General features: G+C 38.8%; 1 protein-coding gene across 1 annotated transcript; it reads left to right on the top strand.

The window, feature by feature from the left end:
* Window positions 1-19008, top strand: TMEM62 (transmembrane protein 62). Its single transcript, XM_085062282.1, has 14 exons — window positions 1-369; window positions 4113-4224; window positions 5123-5260; window positions 6301-6346; window positions 7563-7704; window positions 7912-8036; window positions 8179-8301; window positions 9142-9297; window positions 10754-10913; window positions 12475-12588; window positions 13514-13598; window positions 15182-15286; window positions 16045-16163; window positions 17051-19008. Exons 1-14 carry the CDS (start codon window positions 208-210, stop codon window positions 17375-17377), a joined length of 1914 nt encoding a protein of 637 aa, XP_084918408.1. The 5' UTR covers window positions 1-207; the 3' UTR covers window positions 17378-19008.
* The last annotated feature ends 247 nt before the right edge of the window (window positions 19009-19255 follow it).

Genomic DNA, 19255 nt, shown 5'->3' with positions numbered 1-19255 from the left:
CTCAGGGCCCAGGCGGCGGGGGGAGAGCCGGGATCCCCGGCCGGGGCGGATAAAAGCGGCAGAAGGGGAGCGCCCAGCCCCGGCCCGCTGGCATCGCTCCTCCGAGCGGAGCGCGGGGCGGCCCGGCGGCGGGGCGGTGGACGCGGAAGTGCCGGGGCTGCCGGCGGAGGGCTCTCCGGGGCGGGCGCGCTGGCGGCGCGGCGCAGGATGCTGGGGCTGGCGGCGGGGCTGCTGGCGGCGGCCGCCGTGGCGCTGCTGCTGGACTGGTACGTGCCGGCGGGAGCGCCGCCCGCCCCGGGGCAGCGCCGCCGCTGGGCCCCGCAGCCCGCGCCCGGGGCGGCCGCCGGCAGCCTGCTGTGGGTCGTGCAGGTGAGCGGGGCCGGGCGGGCGAGGGGCGGCCGAGCCCGGGTTACAGGTGCTTTGCCAGGCTGCCCGAAAGGTCGCGCTGAGGAATATGCTCGGTGCCGGCAGCTCGATGTGCAGCTGCAGCGGGAGCTGCAGGCTGAGCTCTGGGGGCGGGAGGCCGTGACCTGCCAACCCTTGACACAGCGAAGGGCACAGGGCACGGGGACCTGTGACCCAGCCAGGGGATGGAACACTCAGAGACAGCAGGAGCCCCAGACTGCCCTGCTCTCAGACTGTGAGGGTATAAAAGCCCGGGGATTCCTTTCTTTGGGTTCCCTTCTCGGAGCTGTTATTTTGTTGTTGCACCATGATTAAATTATTTTGAGGATCCTGACGTCTGAGACCCTGCTATGGGAAACCTGGGGTCGAGCTGGTAAAGAAACCTGGTGAGACAGTGAGCGTGGGGCTGTAGGTGGGAACCTGTGACCTCGGTCCCAGCTCAGGTGCTGTGAGTGTCACTGCCAGAGTGCCTCATGGATAGCTGGACACAGAAGTTTCCTTATCAGATAAGATGTGTGTAGTGGAAGCGGGTAATTAAAAATTGCCTGATTATTTCACTATCCAATTTATTGCATCAGTACCTCATGTGGTATTATGTAGTATCCTGGTGAGAAATGCAGGCTCTGCCTGTCCCTTTCCCCATCCAAAACCTCAGAACAGTGGTGTAGCTGAGAAAATAGCTATACTGATTTACAGCAATAGAAAGTACTGGGCCAGTATTCAGAAGTTTAGATGTACACAGCTTTGTTTCCAAGGTTAAACATGAAATCCGAGTTGACCCGGCATAGTTGTGGAAGCAAATTGTCATGTCTTAGTACTTCTGTGGCCTCTTCTGACTCTTCTCCCCAGAGCATTCCTGAAGCACGTAGTGTAGGACTAGCCACAGAAGTGTTTACATATTTGTAGTTAATTTAGGCTGAGATGTAACAGGGATTACTGTACATTTCCTTCTAACAAGTAGCTGCTTTTACTGTTTTGTTTTTATTCTCAATCTCAAGAACACTTTGCCTGTTTGTATTAGCTGCAGGCAGTGATCTAAGTGAATGAGCTGGCATATTAATAGTCCTTTGGTTCTCTCCAATTGTGTCATTTTTTTTCAGAAATTTTTTCTTAAGTGACTTAAGGCTTATTTTTACCACAGAGTGGATCTTGAGATGAGAGATATGCTTGAATTAATGTAAGTAAAGCCCCTATCTAGAGTTGCTATCTTGTGAAGAGTCAGACAGAGCAGCATATATCATCTCCAGAGCTATATGACAAGCAGCATGCACAGGCCCATGTTTCTCTTGCCGTGTTCTCTGTGGTTTTGTCACTTCAAGTGGAGTTCTCCCAGGGATAGGCCACAGCACAGCTAATTTGAGTCTTGGCTTTACTTTCAAGTGGTTATGTTTTCTTTCAGACGTACCCTTTAATAGCTGCTTTATCATTGACCTAACTTGGAAACTAATCAAGCACCAAATCCAGCCTTGTGCCTGATGATGCTATGGGAAACAGGCTTCAGGCTCCCTGGTGACTCCATAGGTCTAGCCTAGGTCACTGGATAGAGTTCAAGTTGGTCAGTTCTGCCTCCAGCAGTTCCTGCCTTGTTTTTCTTCCCATCCACAGGACTATCTCTTCTTAAATTGAACTAAATCACAGCCTTTGTACTTAAATCTTCTATTAATGTCTTGTTCACCTTTATTAAAGCAGAATTTCCTTTCTTAGCCAGTGCCAAATAGACACTCTAGTTCAATATTTGACAAGCTTATAATTATTTCTCCTATTTCTGTCAGCTGGATGTGTTCTACTGTTCTCTAGGCCTTGTAATTCTCCCTTGTTAATGCCTACCTGTCCTGAACCACATCTTTGCTAGATAAGGAATGTTGATGGTGATTTCTCCTCACCCCTAAATCTCTTCCAACCCATTTTAATGAAAATAACTGCCTATGATGCAATGAGAGAGGCCAAGTATCCACATGAGTCCATGGGAGGGAAAGAGCAGCAAGTGGGCTTTCACCTACATTTTGGAAATTAATAAGAGCATTACAAGCTTTTCATCTTGCCCACTGTCTTTCCTTTTATTGGGATATTGTCTGAAATTAATTAAAATTTTTTAAAAGCTTTTTTAAATTTAAATTTTTTTTTAAAAAAAGTAAGAAGCTCCACTCCTGAGATCTTCATATTTCCTGGCTTTTAGTGATGACAGAAACTTAGTCCCAGCTCTCAGAAGTCCCAGGACACTGTAACTCTTAGAAATGACAAGTTAAACATTTTTTAAATCTTAAACTCATATCATAGTATGGGGAAGAAAAGCAGGAAGGTTATTATAGGAAGTCAGGCTTCCCAACCACTCTCTGCTGTAAGGTTGGAAATTTACATTTGCTGTAGTTAGTAGTAGAGCAGGAGTAAGGTTTCTTGTAGGAGTGTTTTTTCTCCAGAATGAAAACTGTAGAAGTTTGATTTTCCCTGATTGCTGAGATGAATTAATTGCAAAACTACAGGCTGAAAAGAAGCAAAACAAGTTGTATCCTTGTCAATGATTAAAAGAGGTTTGATGTATCGAGGTGGTTTTGCTGTGCTCTTTGCTTCACACTGGTTTGAATGCATCAATGAAAGTGAAGATAAAGTTATATCTAAAAGTGTTTGCCTTTTTAGCATACAGTTCTGCTCTAGGCAAAAATTCCATGTAATTCCAAATGGGGAATTCTCCTAAGCAGAATTTAAAAACTGTATTTGGGTAATATTTTTTCATATACAGATGACTGAATAAGAAGAAGTAAATAATTTTTCTCCAAGGTACTTTATCTGGATTTTTCAAAAAACTACAAGCTTTACAAAAACAGGTTTATTAAACTGAATGTAAAGGTTAATGTTTTCTTTCCAAGTGATATTGTCAGATGGCCATGAGCATGTGCTTACTGTTTTTTGAGCATCGAATACCATTTGTTTAAATCAAGGAGGACAATTAATTAATTGATTCACTGAAGTGGAATGGAAAGTGGAATTGAAACCATTCACCCAAGATTTTTTTTTGTACGGTACTGAAAAGCCACAATGTAAAAAAATAGAAAAATCTTACTTTACTTATTCTCCCCAAATGACTATTCTGATGTGAGGGCTTTGACTGATTCAGAAATGAACAGCATCTTTTACAGTTACGTAGAAGTCATATTGTATCATCATTTCTTGGGCAATCTTTGCCTTCTTGAAGGCACATGGTATGAGGTCTAAACATACTCATTAGATCCATTAAAATGCATGTATAGAGTGTTAAAAGTCCTTCCACCCAGCTACTGGAAATGTCACATCAGGTACAAAATAAATTACCATTATATTTCAAGTTCTAGGTAGCTTTAACCTATTGCTTTGCAGAACTACTTTGTATTCTCACTTGTAGCAAAACCACTGTGTTGCACCAGAAACTCACAGAATTTGAAAGGCAACAGGCCACTTGCAGTCATCACAACTTACTGTGGGTAGCTAAGTATGTCCCTATATTATTGTATGCCCTTAGTTTTAAGGAAATTTTTTCGATGTAAATGTGGTTTTAGGGGTCAGAGTTGCAGTATAATTTGATTATTCTGCTTTTGTTCTCCCCTAGTCATGCACTGATATCAGTCACTGTAATTGCTCTTATGTTGCATTGTTATACATACCTGGCTTTGCAGAACAACCTGGATAGCAATAACCCTCTGCTTGGGGCAGTGCTTCATTCTTTGCTTTTACAGGTGTCAGATATTCATATCAGCAAATTTCGGGATCCTAAACGAGCTCCTGACTTTGAAAGATTCTGTTCTGAAACAATTGATGTAATTCAGCCAGCACTTGTTCTAGCAACAGGTAAGCAATACAAAAATGTAAATTTCCTGTTGAGTGTACTGACAAAGGAAGAGCAAATAAGCAAAATTCTAGGATCTCAAGAGGGAACTTTAAGGCATTAAGGTGTCTTAAGCAATGGAAATGGCATTGCAGCTGAAGATAGACTGCTAGAAGTGGAAAAGAATAACCTTCCAACAAGAGAATTAGTTTCTCTTAAGTGTCTCAGGTCTGATGGTGAGTTTAGTGTGTTTTATGTGTAGTAGATGATCATGCAAGATAGCTATTGTTTTCCCAATGTGTTGCTGCATCTTAGTCCTTGCTAGCAGCTACCTTCCCTCTTGTCCTCCTGGTAATGTTTCCACATTCTTTGTGTTTCAAATTATAAAAGTGAGCAATGTCTGTGGTTAGTCATTAGGAGACAATTCCTCTCTCAGAACAATCCCTGCTCATCTTTCAGTATGAAATTCACCTGTGAACTAATGTAAGATTTTATTGGTAGTTTCCATGTGAATGTCTCATACCAAGAAAGATGAAATAAGCCTTGCCACTTCATTTGACAGCTTGCTATTGAAATGGATTAAGTTTTGACAAGAAAATCAAAAAGACTTTGAGCCATTACTGTATGAAAGGCTTTAGATTCTTAATGCTTGACCTGGAGTCTTGTTTCTACAGAGAGTTACTTTTCTAATTAGTAAAGGTGCTGCAGTGATGTGGTTGATAGATGTCCGATGAGGCTACATCTGCAATAGAAGGGATTTACCCTTACATTGACCTCATGGACCAGATACAGGAACATCCAGATTGCACCCAGCCCTGCAGCCATTTACACTTGGAGGCAGGGATTGCATGGTTCCATAGTTACAGTATTTGTACAAGCTGTGTAGGCCTCTAGTCATATCTCACCTTTGTACACTTTCAGGCGATCTGACAGATGCTAAGACAAGAGATAAACTGGGATCTGAGCAGGTAGAAGATGAGTGGAAAACTTACCAGACAATCCTGAAACGATCTAGAGTCATGAAAAAAACCAAGTGGATAGACATCAAAGGGAATCATGGTAAGAAAGAAATTAAACATCTCTGTCTTTCCTGTGATTGCAGATCACAATATAAAGTGTTAGTACTCACTAGTGTGTTAGGGGTCATTATGAACCAGGAGAAAGGTTTGCCATCCATGCCTATTGAGGACACACTTTGTTTACAGGCCTACTGGAGTTTTAGTACCAGAGAAGTAAGAGTCTTTTGCCTTGCAAGTGGTAGAACATGACTTCAGGTGTTAGTTTCCATGTCATTATTTTATATACCACATTATTTAATGGAGAGGCAAGCTATAACTTTACCACACTGAAGAAATGGCTTCAGTTTACTTTTCATAGAATTCCCCCTCACAAGTTTAAATTTAAAAGGTACCGTATGTCCAGCAGCTAAAGGAAATTTGGTTTCTTTTGAATAGAAAGTACTCACAGGAGTTTGCATCCATCAGTTGTTGCCACATTCTAAGCATTCAAATGCAAGCTCATGTAGGCTGCATAAACAGGCTGTTACAGGAAGGGCAGAACTAGAAAGCTCAGCCCTGTGGGGAAAAAGTGCATGCTTTGTCACATATACCCATTTCCCCACCAGGCTTCTGTTACCAGCTTTAATAGAGAAGTGGAAACCAGTTGCAGGACAGACTTCCCCAAGCTGATGTCTGCTTTACACACATTGTTCTCTGATGCTATGGCTACTTTATTTTCCATGAATGAGTTAGGTCTTGCTTACAGAGCTTGCACCCAGACCAAAAAAGCTTCTGTCAAGCTCTGTGATCAAAGTGGAGACAGATTTAGCTTTTAGCCAATAAATAACAATTTATATTCCCACAATGCCTTTATCTTTGAATTGAAACTTAAATGAGAAAACAATTGTCACTTAACTGCATTGAGTATATAATGTCTCCTCTGCACAGTTAGACAGTCTACTTGCCAATCACACATTTTAAAAAAATAGCTCTTCAGCACCTGCTGAGACTGCTTTATCTCAACATTACTAAGTTAGATACAGGGGCCAATGATCAGTTTGATCCGGAAGTTTCCTTATTTCCTTTTTTTCTCCCCTGCAGATGCATTCAACATTCCACACCTGGATAGTGTTCAGAATTTTTACAGGTACTTTTATCTACCATACAAAGGCTGCTATATTCAAGGTCAAATTCACGAAACAATGTCCTGTTTTCTGTTATCACATATGCTTTTTCTCTGATTTTCCTAGCCCAGGATCATATCTGCTATTCCCTCTGTCTTTTGCGTTTTCAGTTAGTAGAGCAGAATCTATTGAGAAAATAGAGAATTCTTTGGGCAGATTTCTTACCTCTTATCCTCCCGTGTTTTGTAACTGAGTGTGTTAAATTTGTCAATTTCTACAACATTTTTAGTGACAGTCTAGGAGAGAGAAGACGAGGGAAATTGAGTTGGTTTATTAATATATAAAAATATATTTTAAAAAGTATTAAAATTATTAAAATTGTCTGCAGAAATAAAAATAGAAGCTAGGGAAAACAGTTATTCAACACCACATTCTGGCTCTCATTATGCATTAAAATGAAATAAGGCAGTGGGTTGTAGTGAAATACAATACTTTTACACAAAAGCATAGGTTTCCATTATAAGTTCACAGCATTAGCAGAGGATGATTCAACTGTTACACATACTCAAACTAGGACTAAAGGAGGAAATTTTATTGAAGTTAATGATGTTCATAAAGATAATGTTAAAGTCAAATAAAAATATTGTGAAAGGGTTTTTATGGCATTGGAAGTATTGATTTGTGTTGAAAACTTGTTTTTAATATATTGGCTTGTATTCTATTCAGGTCAACTTTTCTAGCAATTCTGCTGTTCTGATTGGTGGAGGAACAGGGACATGAACTAATTTCTGGATGGCTATGTTCAAACTATACTCATCATCTGAACTCAGGAATGTTTTAGCTTCCACATATCATGCAGGGAGTAAAACAAAACTAAAACAGCTCAAAAAAACCAAACCCACACAAAAAAACCCAACCCAAAACACCAAATGAAAATTTTAAAACCTCCCAATTAAACTTAATGAATTTTAGTGATTCTCAGATTAACTCACAATCATTTTACTTACAGCATTTACTCATTAATTGAAAAATTTAGTAGGTACTGTTAGTTGAAATGTTAAGTCCTTGCCAATGGAAGATGTGTACAAAGCCCATCTAGCATAAAGTATCAAAAGCACTTCAATTTTATAAGTCAGAAATAGTGAAATTACCTGTTGTCAGTGGAAGGAGAGAAAACACTGTATGTTTGTCATGGTTACAAGCTTTCCTAACAGCAGTATTTCCATTTTATTTTGTTAGGAAGTACTCTGCCTGGCGTAAAGATGGCTCTTTCCATTACATCCACACTACCTCTTTTGGGAACTATTCATTCATCTGCGTGGATGCCACACTCAGCCCAGGCCCTAAGAGACCCTTTAATTTTTTTGGGATTTTAAACATGGTATTGTATAAGTCTTTGCATTCTGTTTTGCTGGCTGTTTTATTTCAGTAGTGGTTTGGAGGTTTGGGGGTTTTTTTAATATAGACGAGTTGTTTGAAAGATTTGTGTTCATCTCTAAGAGCATTTATGTTTTTAAGTTAAAAAAATTTTTAAGTTTTACGTAGGACATTTATTTAGCAAAATGGATTTGTCACCTACCTGTTTCAGAATCAAATGGCAGAGCTGTCTTTGATGGCAGCAGAAAGTCTGCACAGCAACCATACTATCTGGTTTGGCCATTATCCCACCTCAACAATCATCTCCCCATCCCCTGGAATACGAACATTAATGAGGTAAGGTCTTCTTATCCTATGTGTTTTCAGCCTGAAGTACATTTGTTGCCTCTCTTCACATGCTTATCTCTCACTTTCTAGGTTTTCTGAAGTGATATTTCCTTCCCCCCAAATAATCACAGTTCTCATGTTGTTTTTTTAGTTCTGCCACAGCCTATTTATGTGGACATCTCCATACAATGGGTGGGCTGCTGCCAGTCTTGCACAGTCAACACCGTGGTGGCACTCTGGAACTCGAACTGGGAGACTGGATGGATAACAGGAGGTAAGTAAAGCCCATATGAACAAATTACTATATGAAGCCTACTTTGCTGTACTGTGATTCCCTTTTATGCTGTTTGGTGAATTTGAAAGAAGCATGAGATCAGTCTGACTGACTATTACTATTAATGCTTTTGAAAAAAGTCTTTGTGTGTATGTTTGAGATTTTTCCCCATGCCAACAGTGTGCTAATAACTAATTTTTTCTTAATTCTTGATATTTAGAAATTAAAAATGGGACATCTAAATGTCTCTTTAGTATGTGTTTAGTGTTCAAATGTAGACAAATAAATAGTAATAAAATTCAGCATCACTACTTCAAAATATACATGCTCTGCACTAGCTATTAGAATTCTTGACACAGAAATAGTCCACCTGAGAAATGTTACCTTACTAGCACTTCAAAAAGTGTCTGATGCTACATGGAGTGTAGTAGTATATTAGCTTTTATTCTGCAGTAATGCAAAGAAAGATACTGCTATACATACAGGGAAAGAGCATACTGGAGTCTTTGTCCTTAACTGAGTACCTACACAGATACTGTGGCAATGTACATTATATTTGAGTTCTTTAACATAATGTTCATTTATCTGATTCATGTACAAAATTCTAAAGATCTTCACTCCTGGAACTTTGAGTACTGCTTCCATGATTTATAATAAAATTAACCTCATCAGAAGTAAGCAGCTGTACAGTTAATACCGCAGAGTTCATTAATGTGGGATCAACTGCTGAAGAGAATAAATGGGAAATAAAGTCAGGTTTTGCTTAGCAACTTGAGAAGCATGGGAATCAGCTGTGCACACAGTAGTTTGTATGAAACAAATTTTTTCCTTTCATTGTAGGTACCGGATCCTTGCATTCGATCACGACCTCCTCAGCTTTGCAGATCTTAACTTTGAAGAGTGGCCTGTAGTTCTCATCACCAATCCCAAATCCTTCCTTTACAGCAGTTCTGCTCATGAACCACTAGTCAAAATTCTTTATTCCACTCACATCAGGTACCCTGTAATGTCTTGATTTCACGATATTAAACTATATTTATATGTATAGACACAAACCTTTTTTTAAAATGTGTGTCCACTGTTCTCAGAATTCAGTTTTCTGTAGAAGATTGCTCCAGAGAGCTCTCTTTGTACTGTATCTGTGACAAAAAGATTGCATAGTACCAATTCATGTTTGTTTTATTTAGGTAGCTATTTCCCCTGAATTCAATTGAACTTTATGTAACAAAAGTTGATAGATTAATATATAATTCAAATAGATTAATAGATGTGCATAGATTAATATGTAATCTGTGTTATTTATCTCACATGTTCACACTTACTCTGTTATTTCAGGATTTTGTCTATGTATTTTTCTAGGTGGTTTCTCTGTCCACTACAGACTTCTTAGCTTCTTGTCTTTTCAGTTTTACATCCCATGCATAGTAAAACATCGGAAGCCTCTGCCAATTTTCATATTGGTTTTAAATCTCTCAATATTTCAATTTTTACCTTATCTATTTAATTTTTACATGTATATTTCCAATTTCTAGTCCTTTTTCAACATTTTATATTTGCTGTTACATGACTCTGCTTGAACTACTGCATACATAGAATTACAATCAAAAGCAGCTTGTCATAGTTTTCAGTTAGGAAGCAGTGTCCTACTAAGTGTCCTATTTATTTTCCAGTTTCCTATTCAGAACCTTGTCTAAAAATTCTTATGATTATATTAAATATATGAACTGGTAGAATTATTCACCATAACTGTATGAAACTCCTTCATTTGACTAAAACATGCTCTGTATTACTAGAAATGAAAGGAATTGTACATGCAATATTTTGAGTCGGTATTAGTATCACTGATTCTATGAATATAAGCACTGCCAAGTGACAATACATTTGTTGGTATCTGAGATCTGTAATATCAGTCTTGCATTCCACTCCATTTCTCCTAAATGCAGTTACAAACACTGAAAGGCTATATTCTGACTAGCAAAAAGAAAAAGAAAAGACGGAAAAAACCCACTCCCAGCAACAAAAGACTTAAGAGAGAGAGAGCCTGGCAATTTTTAATGAAGCCATCTACAAGTATTTGGTTATGTGTCTATGTGTGCTGGAGGTTGCATTTGCACTTGTGTTAGCAAATGTTTTGAAGCAAGAGTTCTAAGATTATTTAGATTATTTCTGCCAGGACCTTACAATCTCTGCCACCTCTTTGTCTGTTCCACAGCCAGTTTTCTATTCTGGTTTTTTTGTGTAGTGCCATACAGAACTACTGATTTTTTTAACTGTGGGAAAGAGCTACCATGTTACCATTAACCTACAGATATTTCACTGTTTTAATTTCTAAATCTTTTGAACTCTTTATTACAAGATAGCTTAACCTTTACGGACTTCTCTTAAGGAAGTAATGACATATCTGCAAGTCCTGTAACAAATCTGTTTATTTTGCTCTTTATTTACTCCTTAGAATTCTGGCATTCTCTCCTTCTGTCATTATCTCTGTCCAAGTCTACATAGATGGAGTTCACCTGGGGAATGCACATCAGGTGTCTGGCCCTCTCTATGTACTGAAGTGGAAGCCACAAAACTACAGTGAAGGGTTCCATCGCATAGATGTGACTGTCCAGGTAAGGTACCTGTTGGCATTCTTTGTATTGAATTTTTTTTCCTTGTCATATCTTCTCCATTACCCTCCTGCCTCACACAACTAGGAAAAAAAATACATGATAAAAAACTTACTTTCATATTTGTGTGATTACAAAACCCGAAGGATTTAATAAAGCAATGAATACTGACTGCTAAGCACCAAAATATTCATAAAGCTGCTGGGCTAAAGAAAGAAACACTATTTTTTGTAAAAAATATAATAAGACATGACAGAAGAGCAAACTTGAATTGAAATTGGCCAAAGATGTCAAAAATTACAAGAAAGGGTTCTTAAGGTACATAAACAACAAGCCAAAACAGAAGGAAAATGCTAGCCTGATGTTAAACAGCAGAGGTGAATTAGTCACCAACAACGCTGAAAAGGTTCTCAACACTTTCTTCACCTCTATCTTTACCATCAGTGTTGGGCCTCAGGCCTTGGGAACAAGGATCAAGGTTGATGCAAACAGAGACCCACTGTCAGTGAAGGAACAGTTGGTGTGAGACCTGTCACAGGAGTTTGACCCTACAAATCAATGGGCCCTGACAATTCCACCCGAGAGTGTTAAGAGACCTGGTTGGCATCATTGCTAGGCCACTCTCCATAGCCTTGGACAAGTTGTGGAGATCAGTTGTGGACATCCCAGAAGACTGGCAGAAAGCTAATGTCACTCAGGTCTACAAGAAGGGCTTAAAGGAGGGTCCAGGAAATTATAGGCCCATTACTTCAGTCCCTGGGAAAATTCGGAAACAAATCCTTGGTGGGGGGCTTTCACAAGTCAGATGAAGCACGTGAGTGGGAAGAGCAAACATAGATTGACCAAGGGCAAATTGTGAGCCAAGAAGAACATTATGAAGTTCATCAAGGACAAGCATAAGGAGTTGTGCCTGGGAAAACATAATCCAGGAATGCAGCACAGACTGAGATCTGGCTGGCTGGGGAGCAGCTCTGTGAAAAGGGACCTCAGTGTCCTGCTGGACCATAAGCTCAGTGTGAATGAACAGTTTGCTAGTGCAGCAGAGAAAGCCAATGGATGCTGGGGTGCATCCCCAAGGGCATCTCCAGCTGAGATAAAGAAGTCACTATCCTTCTAGGCCACACCTGGAATACTGTGCTCAAACTGTTAAATAAATTAAACGCTGTTTGTTTACTTGTATCAGATTGTGGCAAGTACACCAGAAATGAAGCACAACAAAACTTCAAGATATTTTAATATGGGCTATTACCTAGAATTGAACTTTCAGATGACAATTGGTGGTGGGGCAGTAAACAGTCACAGTCTTCCATAAGTGGCTGAATCTCTGATGGGGTCTTCTTCATATGTAGCACTTTTAGACAATGATTTTACAATCACTAATTTACTTGAAACTGCAGAATTGACAGTAAGTAATCCATTGTATGTAGAAGTATTTAATACAGCAGTATGCCAGAGAAGCATGCATGAATTGGATCTTTCTAGAAAAGCTGCAGTGATAATTAGGAACTTTTAACTAGATGGTTTTCTGTACTACTGGTATGTAATTGCTCTCATATCAATCTAGGATGCTTCAGGAAGAACTGGCACACGGGGCCACTTATTTGCTATGGAAGAAAACCTCTCTCGTAGATTTGACTTTTGGCCATCTGTTATTCTTCTCACTGACCACTATGTTCTAGTAAGTACTTTCAGCAAGACAACTCTTACTCCATGTTGACTTCCTAGAGCTGCACTAGGCATTTTCCTAATTCCTGGTAGGCTTGAATGCAATTTACTTTTCCCAGATATGACTCTGTTGGAATTCCAGAACATTTAAAGTTTCTCAAGTTGCACAGTTCAACTACAAATGTGCAGCAGTGGTTCATGCAAACAGTTGACTTTCTGGATTTAGTCCCAATTATCCATTTTTGGGCATAAGTATAGACCCATTTTGTGCAAGCAAGAAATTGAAAAGGAGCTACTGGAGATAGTAGAAAAAGGAAACTTTAAATCAAAGAGAAGTTCACGGTGATCTGTTGCAATATGTTTTCTGGTAAGAATGCTGAAAATATTCTGTCAGCTGCTACATTAACTAGCTCCAGCAAATAGGAGGGCAAAATCCCCATTAATAAGTAAGTTCCATGTCATATCCATATGTGTTACAGCTCAGTATATGCAAAGAAAGATGTCATGTCAAAATATTTTAGGTGCACTTCTAGAACAACATAAGAAAGTCCATGTGGCTGTAATTCATATCGTAATTGGCTGAAAATTATTATCTTAGTTTTTTTAATCAGTCACACATTCTACACAATGTCTTGAACTGAATTTTTCCTCAGTTCAATGCTCAGACAGTGTTTTACCTTGGAAGTGTAATTACACTTTTTCAATGGGTATGTTTACAACACTGCTTTTTAAAGATTCAGGTCTATTGCTTTCAGCCATTCAGCAGAATTCAAGTCAGTACAATACAAATCCAATTACTCTTCGTTTCAATGACACCAACAAGCTTTGAATATGTGTTTCAAATAGAAACCTTTGTACCATTCTATCAGTGTCCATAAGGCATGCTCCAAGGCTGCTACTACTCCAGGGCTGGCTTACAGTCAGAACTGTCTTTTCAGGCTCGTGTGCTCTTTGGACTGATTGTGCTGATTCAGATCACCCTCCTTGTTGTTTTCAGACACCTCCAAAAGCCAGCACTCAAAGGTATGAGCTAATGTTTCTATGTGGTTTTTCATGAATCTGTTTTCCCCTAAACTTTTTGCTGTTGACCTGTGTGCTAACAATAGGTAAGTAATTGTGCTGTTAATCACCATATGCATTTTACATCTGCTACTGTGGGGTTTGATTGGTTTCTCAGAAGCTGCTGTTATGCTTTTAAGGGGACCTGGAAAACCTCCAATATATCAAATAAAGTAAACTAGAAACTTGAGCAGGCATCTTAGTTTAAACAAAATTTGGTTGATTGAAATCCAGGGTTTCATTTTAATGTTCTCACTGAAGAATCCAATGCGTAAATGTTTTATTTTGCATTAGTTCTGTATGTGTGCTTGTTTCACTACAGTCGTCAATGAATTCTCTCTCACCTGAGTGGAGAAACACATTTCCTTCTGCAAAAATAATTTCTGTTAATTTTTGCAAAGAACATGAACAGGGTTGAGTCTTCCTCAAAATAATATTAAGGCCGTTTCTGTTATAACTTGGTATTTTGTTTGTGATAGATCTTGTAAATGACAATTATTACTATAAAGCTCACGGTGTTTATCCTTCAAACAATTGTTTGAACCACACCTTACTAATGAGATTTTTCTGGAAGCCACCTCCCTTCCTATTCATGTCAGTGTTTGTCCCTTCCTTTATACTCCTAATCATGTAGCATCCTGGGGTAACTACAGCAACTGCTTACCTAGAAAATGAACAGACTTTCCGTTGCATATATGGAGCTCAGCAGCTAAATATTAAAAAGAGCTGACTCTGTGGTCAGCTAGGTGGGTCCACATGGACCATGACAAATGTTTTTCAAATTAGTGAACAAATTTGTTAGACCAGTTGATTTCCAAAGGTGAAGCTTGCGCTCTGGGGGTTAACTCTTTGTGAGAAGGGCAGACACATAATAGGTTTAACTCTACAAGCTAACTTTTATAGGAAGGCTCTCTTGATCTGTGAATTGCCTGCTTTAGTTAGAAAGATAATATTGCTTTTTTTCTGCTGACACCACATGCTTGCCAGAATAATGTCATTTTAATGCCTAGTCTTAATTTTGAGTTGCTATCAGATCTCACTGAAGTAGATTTAATCAAAGGAAACCCAGTTAATCTAGTCCATGCTGACCTGCCTTTCTGGGTTTGCACAAGTTACTGTTTTGATTCTCTTACTTTTCATTTAATATGTACTTTATCCATGTTTTTCATTCTAGCTAACTTCATTTTCTGGGTATAGAATGGTCGTTCAGTTTTATTTACATACAGTAAGTGTATTCCTTTAGAATGGCAGGTTCCTCTGCTGTTTTTAATACAGATTTTTATATTTATTGGTTCTTTACTTTCAGTTATCACAGTAATAGCAATGCATTCCTTTGCATTTCTTCTGTAGACATGCCAAACATTATTTTTATATTTCTTATTTAAAACAGTGAGTAAATAATTTGTGCAAACAATTTTGTGAATAATTTGTGAAACAAATTTGTGCAGATTTGTTTCAGAAAGACCAGTATTTTACATACATACATATCTGGGGAGGTGTTGCAACCTGAATGAAACGTGTTTTTCTTAAATGTTGTCTCTGTTTAGAAAAGCCAGGATTACTTACTCTGACTTCGTATTCCCTTCACGTCTTCAGTAAAACAAACACCTTCTATTACTCAATTCTGGTTCTGAATTTATACACCATTCTGGGTAAGTAGCCTGGAGTACTGGAGGACATAAATTAGTATTGTGAAATTACACATCAGATCCTTATGAAACTTAAGAATTCTAACATCTTGGAGAACGGGGAAAAGCTACTTAAATTGCATAATCTATGCGGAACTTTTAGTCTCTTTGAACATAAACTTTAAAGGCTTCTTTCTGAGAGCCTAACTTAGAACCCCTGAATTAAACACTTAAATTGTTAAATTAGTCTGAAAGCAAAGTGAGTATTTTTTATTTTAATTTCTCTTATTTTTGATTATTAGCATCAGAGCTTACAATCTGAGTTTATTCTCATCTGATAACACATTACTGAAATAGCTATTTTCTTGTTCATCAGTGTAGTATGCATAGTGTAGAGCAGCCTGTGTATTTTAATTTCTATGCTTAGCCAGGCTGGAATTGTTTCTGACCAGATTTTTCATATATCTTTTTGTAATTCTGGGAAAAAGCTACTCTTCGAAAAGATTCACCTTTTTACTTCTCTCATAAGGAAGATTTTATATTGTGGTGTTGAAAATTGTCACAGAGATGAAACTAACTTAAAAGTATTTTTGTTGCATGCCACAAATCTCTGCAATAATGTGGTATTTTCACACCAGATTGCTGTTTGCTGAAGATGCAAACATGAGGCTTATTACTATGGACAAGCCATAGAGAAGTCTCAGGGTACAAAGGGCCATGTGGGAAAGGGCTGTGTCTGTATTGTGCTTCCTGATGGTAATGTTTGGTTTCCTCTCTTGCAGGACCATGGTTTGTAGGTGAACTGATAGATGGCCAGATGGGGGCCTGTTTTTCCTTTGGGGTGTTTGTTGGTGGTTCCTTCTTACAGGGCAGTATGACATTTGTGGTTGGGATTTTACAGGTATGTATTTATAAAATTAAGGCTGTAAAACTGCTTTTTTTCTCTGGGATTTTTTTCCAATTTTTTAATAGTTTTATAAAGAAAGGAGACTTGGAAATAGAGAGATTAGTGACTATGCCTGACTACAAGAGGTCTTCCTTACCTTTCTGCAGATTTAAAGGACAGAAAGGAAAGGAGGAGGTTAATTCTTTATTTTCACAAAGTACTCTTTTTCTCTAATGAAATTATGTTGCTTTGGACTCCCTGGATATCTGGGTTAGAGGCGATCTCTACAGATTTATAACTTTAAATTTTCTATAAATTTTCTGAGTTTGTCCTTGGCTTACAGTGATTAAGCAAAAGAAACTGAGTGTCCAGTACAGCGCTTACACCCTGAATAACCCTCCAGATCAGTAGGTGTCACTCTCCAAGCACAGTTTTCCCAGGAGTGGTTTCCCTATTAATGTGAAGGAGAAGGTGTCATTCCTTGGCATTTAAGCTAGAGGCCCAGTGTTGCCTCCTCCTTCTTGTTGTCTCTCTTGTACCAGTGTGACACCATCGTGGGCTGGGTCAGAGTTAAACTGACATACCGAGCTTCTGGTTTTGCCATGCTAATTTTTTGCTAAGTCTGGCTCCCTGAATCAGCTCCAAGAAAGGTCAGATGCATGTTAGTGCATCTCACTGCAAGGGAATGGGCAGAAATACTGGGCCTGGGACTGAGGCACAGGCAGTCACAGCTCTATCAGCTGCAGTCTTAGAAGTGCATCCTGAGATTCCATCTCTGGGAATTGTACTCAGCCCTTAGAATAGAACAGCTTTATGCATGTGTATCTTTCTAAGCCTTCGTATATGTTACCCAGAACCCTTGGCTTGCTCATTGTCTTATTTTTCTCTGCTCTTCCTTCCAGATGATGTTTTTCAACGTGCCATTGATGGCCTATCTGTGCTGGTGCCTGTTGCAGCGATGCCAGGGCCACAGCTTCCGTTCCCACGTCCGTCACGTCCGACGCCTCGTGGCTGTGCTTGTTCACCTGGCAATGGCACTGCTCCTGGCCTGGCAGGTCTATTCTTGCTATTTCTTGCAGCGAACATATGGCACCTTGGCGTTCTTCCTCTCCCCAATGAGAACATGGCTGGTGGCACTGGCCTCAGCTCTGATTTATAAAACCTGGACACTGAAATCATCGGAGCTCAGAAATTACATAGTAGAAATGAAAAACTGTCAGAGCTCCTGAAGTACAATGTAAGTACTCCAAGTTCTGTCTTAAAAACTGTCAAGGTACAACCTATCGTTTTGTGATGCTGGAATTCCATACAGCCCAACCATTACGTGGTGAGATCCGAAGCTGCACCTGCAATGCTACAGAACTGCATTAAAAATAGTAAATGTACAACAATATGTCATACATACTTTTGTTGTATTACACAATATACTGCATAAAACATGTTATATAATACAGTTATAGATTATACATCAATGCAGTAAATTATAATAATCTCTTCAATGAGGTTTTTTTAGTGATACAGCAACAGATATATCCATATGGCTCACAAATGGTAATGTTTGCCCATTACTACTGTGAATAGAAAAATACTTTTAAATAATTCTTGATTTTTATAATGCTGGGAAAAATGAGCAGAGAACTTGATGAGCTTCTGGATCTGTGTTTAACTTTGATTTTTATTTCAGGGTTGACATGTGTTTTTACAAGACTAGACCAAATGTCTTTATGAAGTGATAGTGATTTCAAAGGTGCTGTAGTTGCCTTCACAGTCAGAGCCCTATGCCTATACTCTTTTTCAGTTCATAATGCTACATATGCACAGATTATAGGCTGTTAGGTCTGTATATGTATTTGTGTTCATGTTTACCTGAGCTGTGGCCTGTTGCTGTTGCCCTGGGAGTGCTGGCTAATTAACAAGCTGGCTCCCTACAAAGAAGGAGTTTCATTTTCCTCACTGTGCCAATTCTCCCACACATGACCTGTTAAAGGACAGTGAATTATCAGTGGTCTTGGGGTTTTCAGCTTCAAATTAAAGAATGGAGACAATGTCCTCAGGATGGGAGAGGCTGAAGGAATAATATGGTCTGATGCCTATGAAGTCTGTAATTGAGCTGATTAGGGCTGTGTTTCTGGGTCTCAGCTAAATGCACCAAAGAGTGATCTAAGAAAGCTCATTTCTTTGTTTTCATTTTTTTTCTAAGTCCAGAAATGATAGAACACTTACATTTATGAAGAATGCAATGATCCAGAGTCAAGAGAGCTGAGGTGCCTTGATCTGTATAGAACACTGTGTTGCTGTGTTCACAAAAGACCTACTGTGAGTGGAACATTAAAATACTTCAGGTAATTTTACAGTTATTTATGGCTCCTCAAAAAAAAGGAGGGCTAACTTATTTATGGCTCCTCAAGAAAAAAGAAGGGTAACTTATTTATGGCACCATTGGAAAAAACCAGTAGTGACAGTAGTAAAACACACAGGAAAATGAATTGGAAGAAAATACTGACTATGACAAAGCCTTTTTGTTATTTTGAAAAAGCAATAGTTTTCCTGTTCCTTCATTTCTGTTCTTCAATGATTATTGATGTAATAGGAAAAAGAGAGACAGAGAATCCATTAATGTAAGTTAAATATACTGTTAAGAGAATTCAGAATGTCATTTGTTGCTACATAAGTTTGTTTTGCAAAGCTGTTAGAAAATCAGAGGCAGGGAGCAAAATTTATTAGTGAGAAACACTACTGAAAAACTGATAATAAAATGACATTTCACAATTACATTACTTCTATGTGATTAGAAAGCATAAGAAGTGGCAATAAAATACTTTGTATCTATACCCTGTGACAAGACTGTTCTGAAATGAGACTTGTGTTTTGTTTTGTAATATTAGCAGTTGATTGCCATAATCAAATCTCAATGTAATCATATGTGTGTGGACTTAAAAATCCTACAGTCTGTCAAATACTTACTTTTTGGCTGCATGGGATGTGTTTGGTAGATGGATGGAATTCTGCTAAAAATCTCTCTATTCTTATTGTGGCAAGCGAAGATGTTTTGCTTGTAGATGCACTATCCTTGGCTCCAACAGCCCAAATAAGAACCAAATGCTCCT

Source organism: Lichenostomus cassidix, chromosome 5 (genome assembly GCF_008360975.1).
Source record: "Lichenostomus cassidix isolate B80296 chromosome 5, HeHo_3.0, whole genome shotgun sequence".
Taxonomy (NCBI): domain Eukaryota; kingdom Metazoa; phylum Chordata; class Aves; order Passeriformes; family Meliphagidae; genus Lichenostomus; species Lichenostomus cassidix.
Note: the sequence above shows the minus strand (reverse complement) of the source record. Positions and strands in the feature narration are given on the sequence as shown.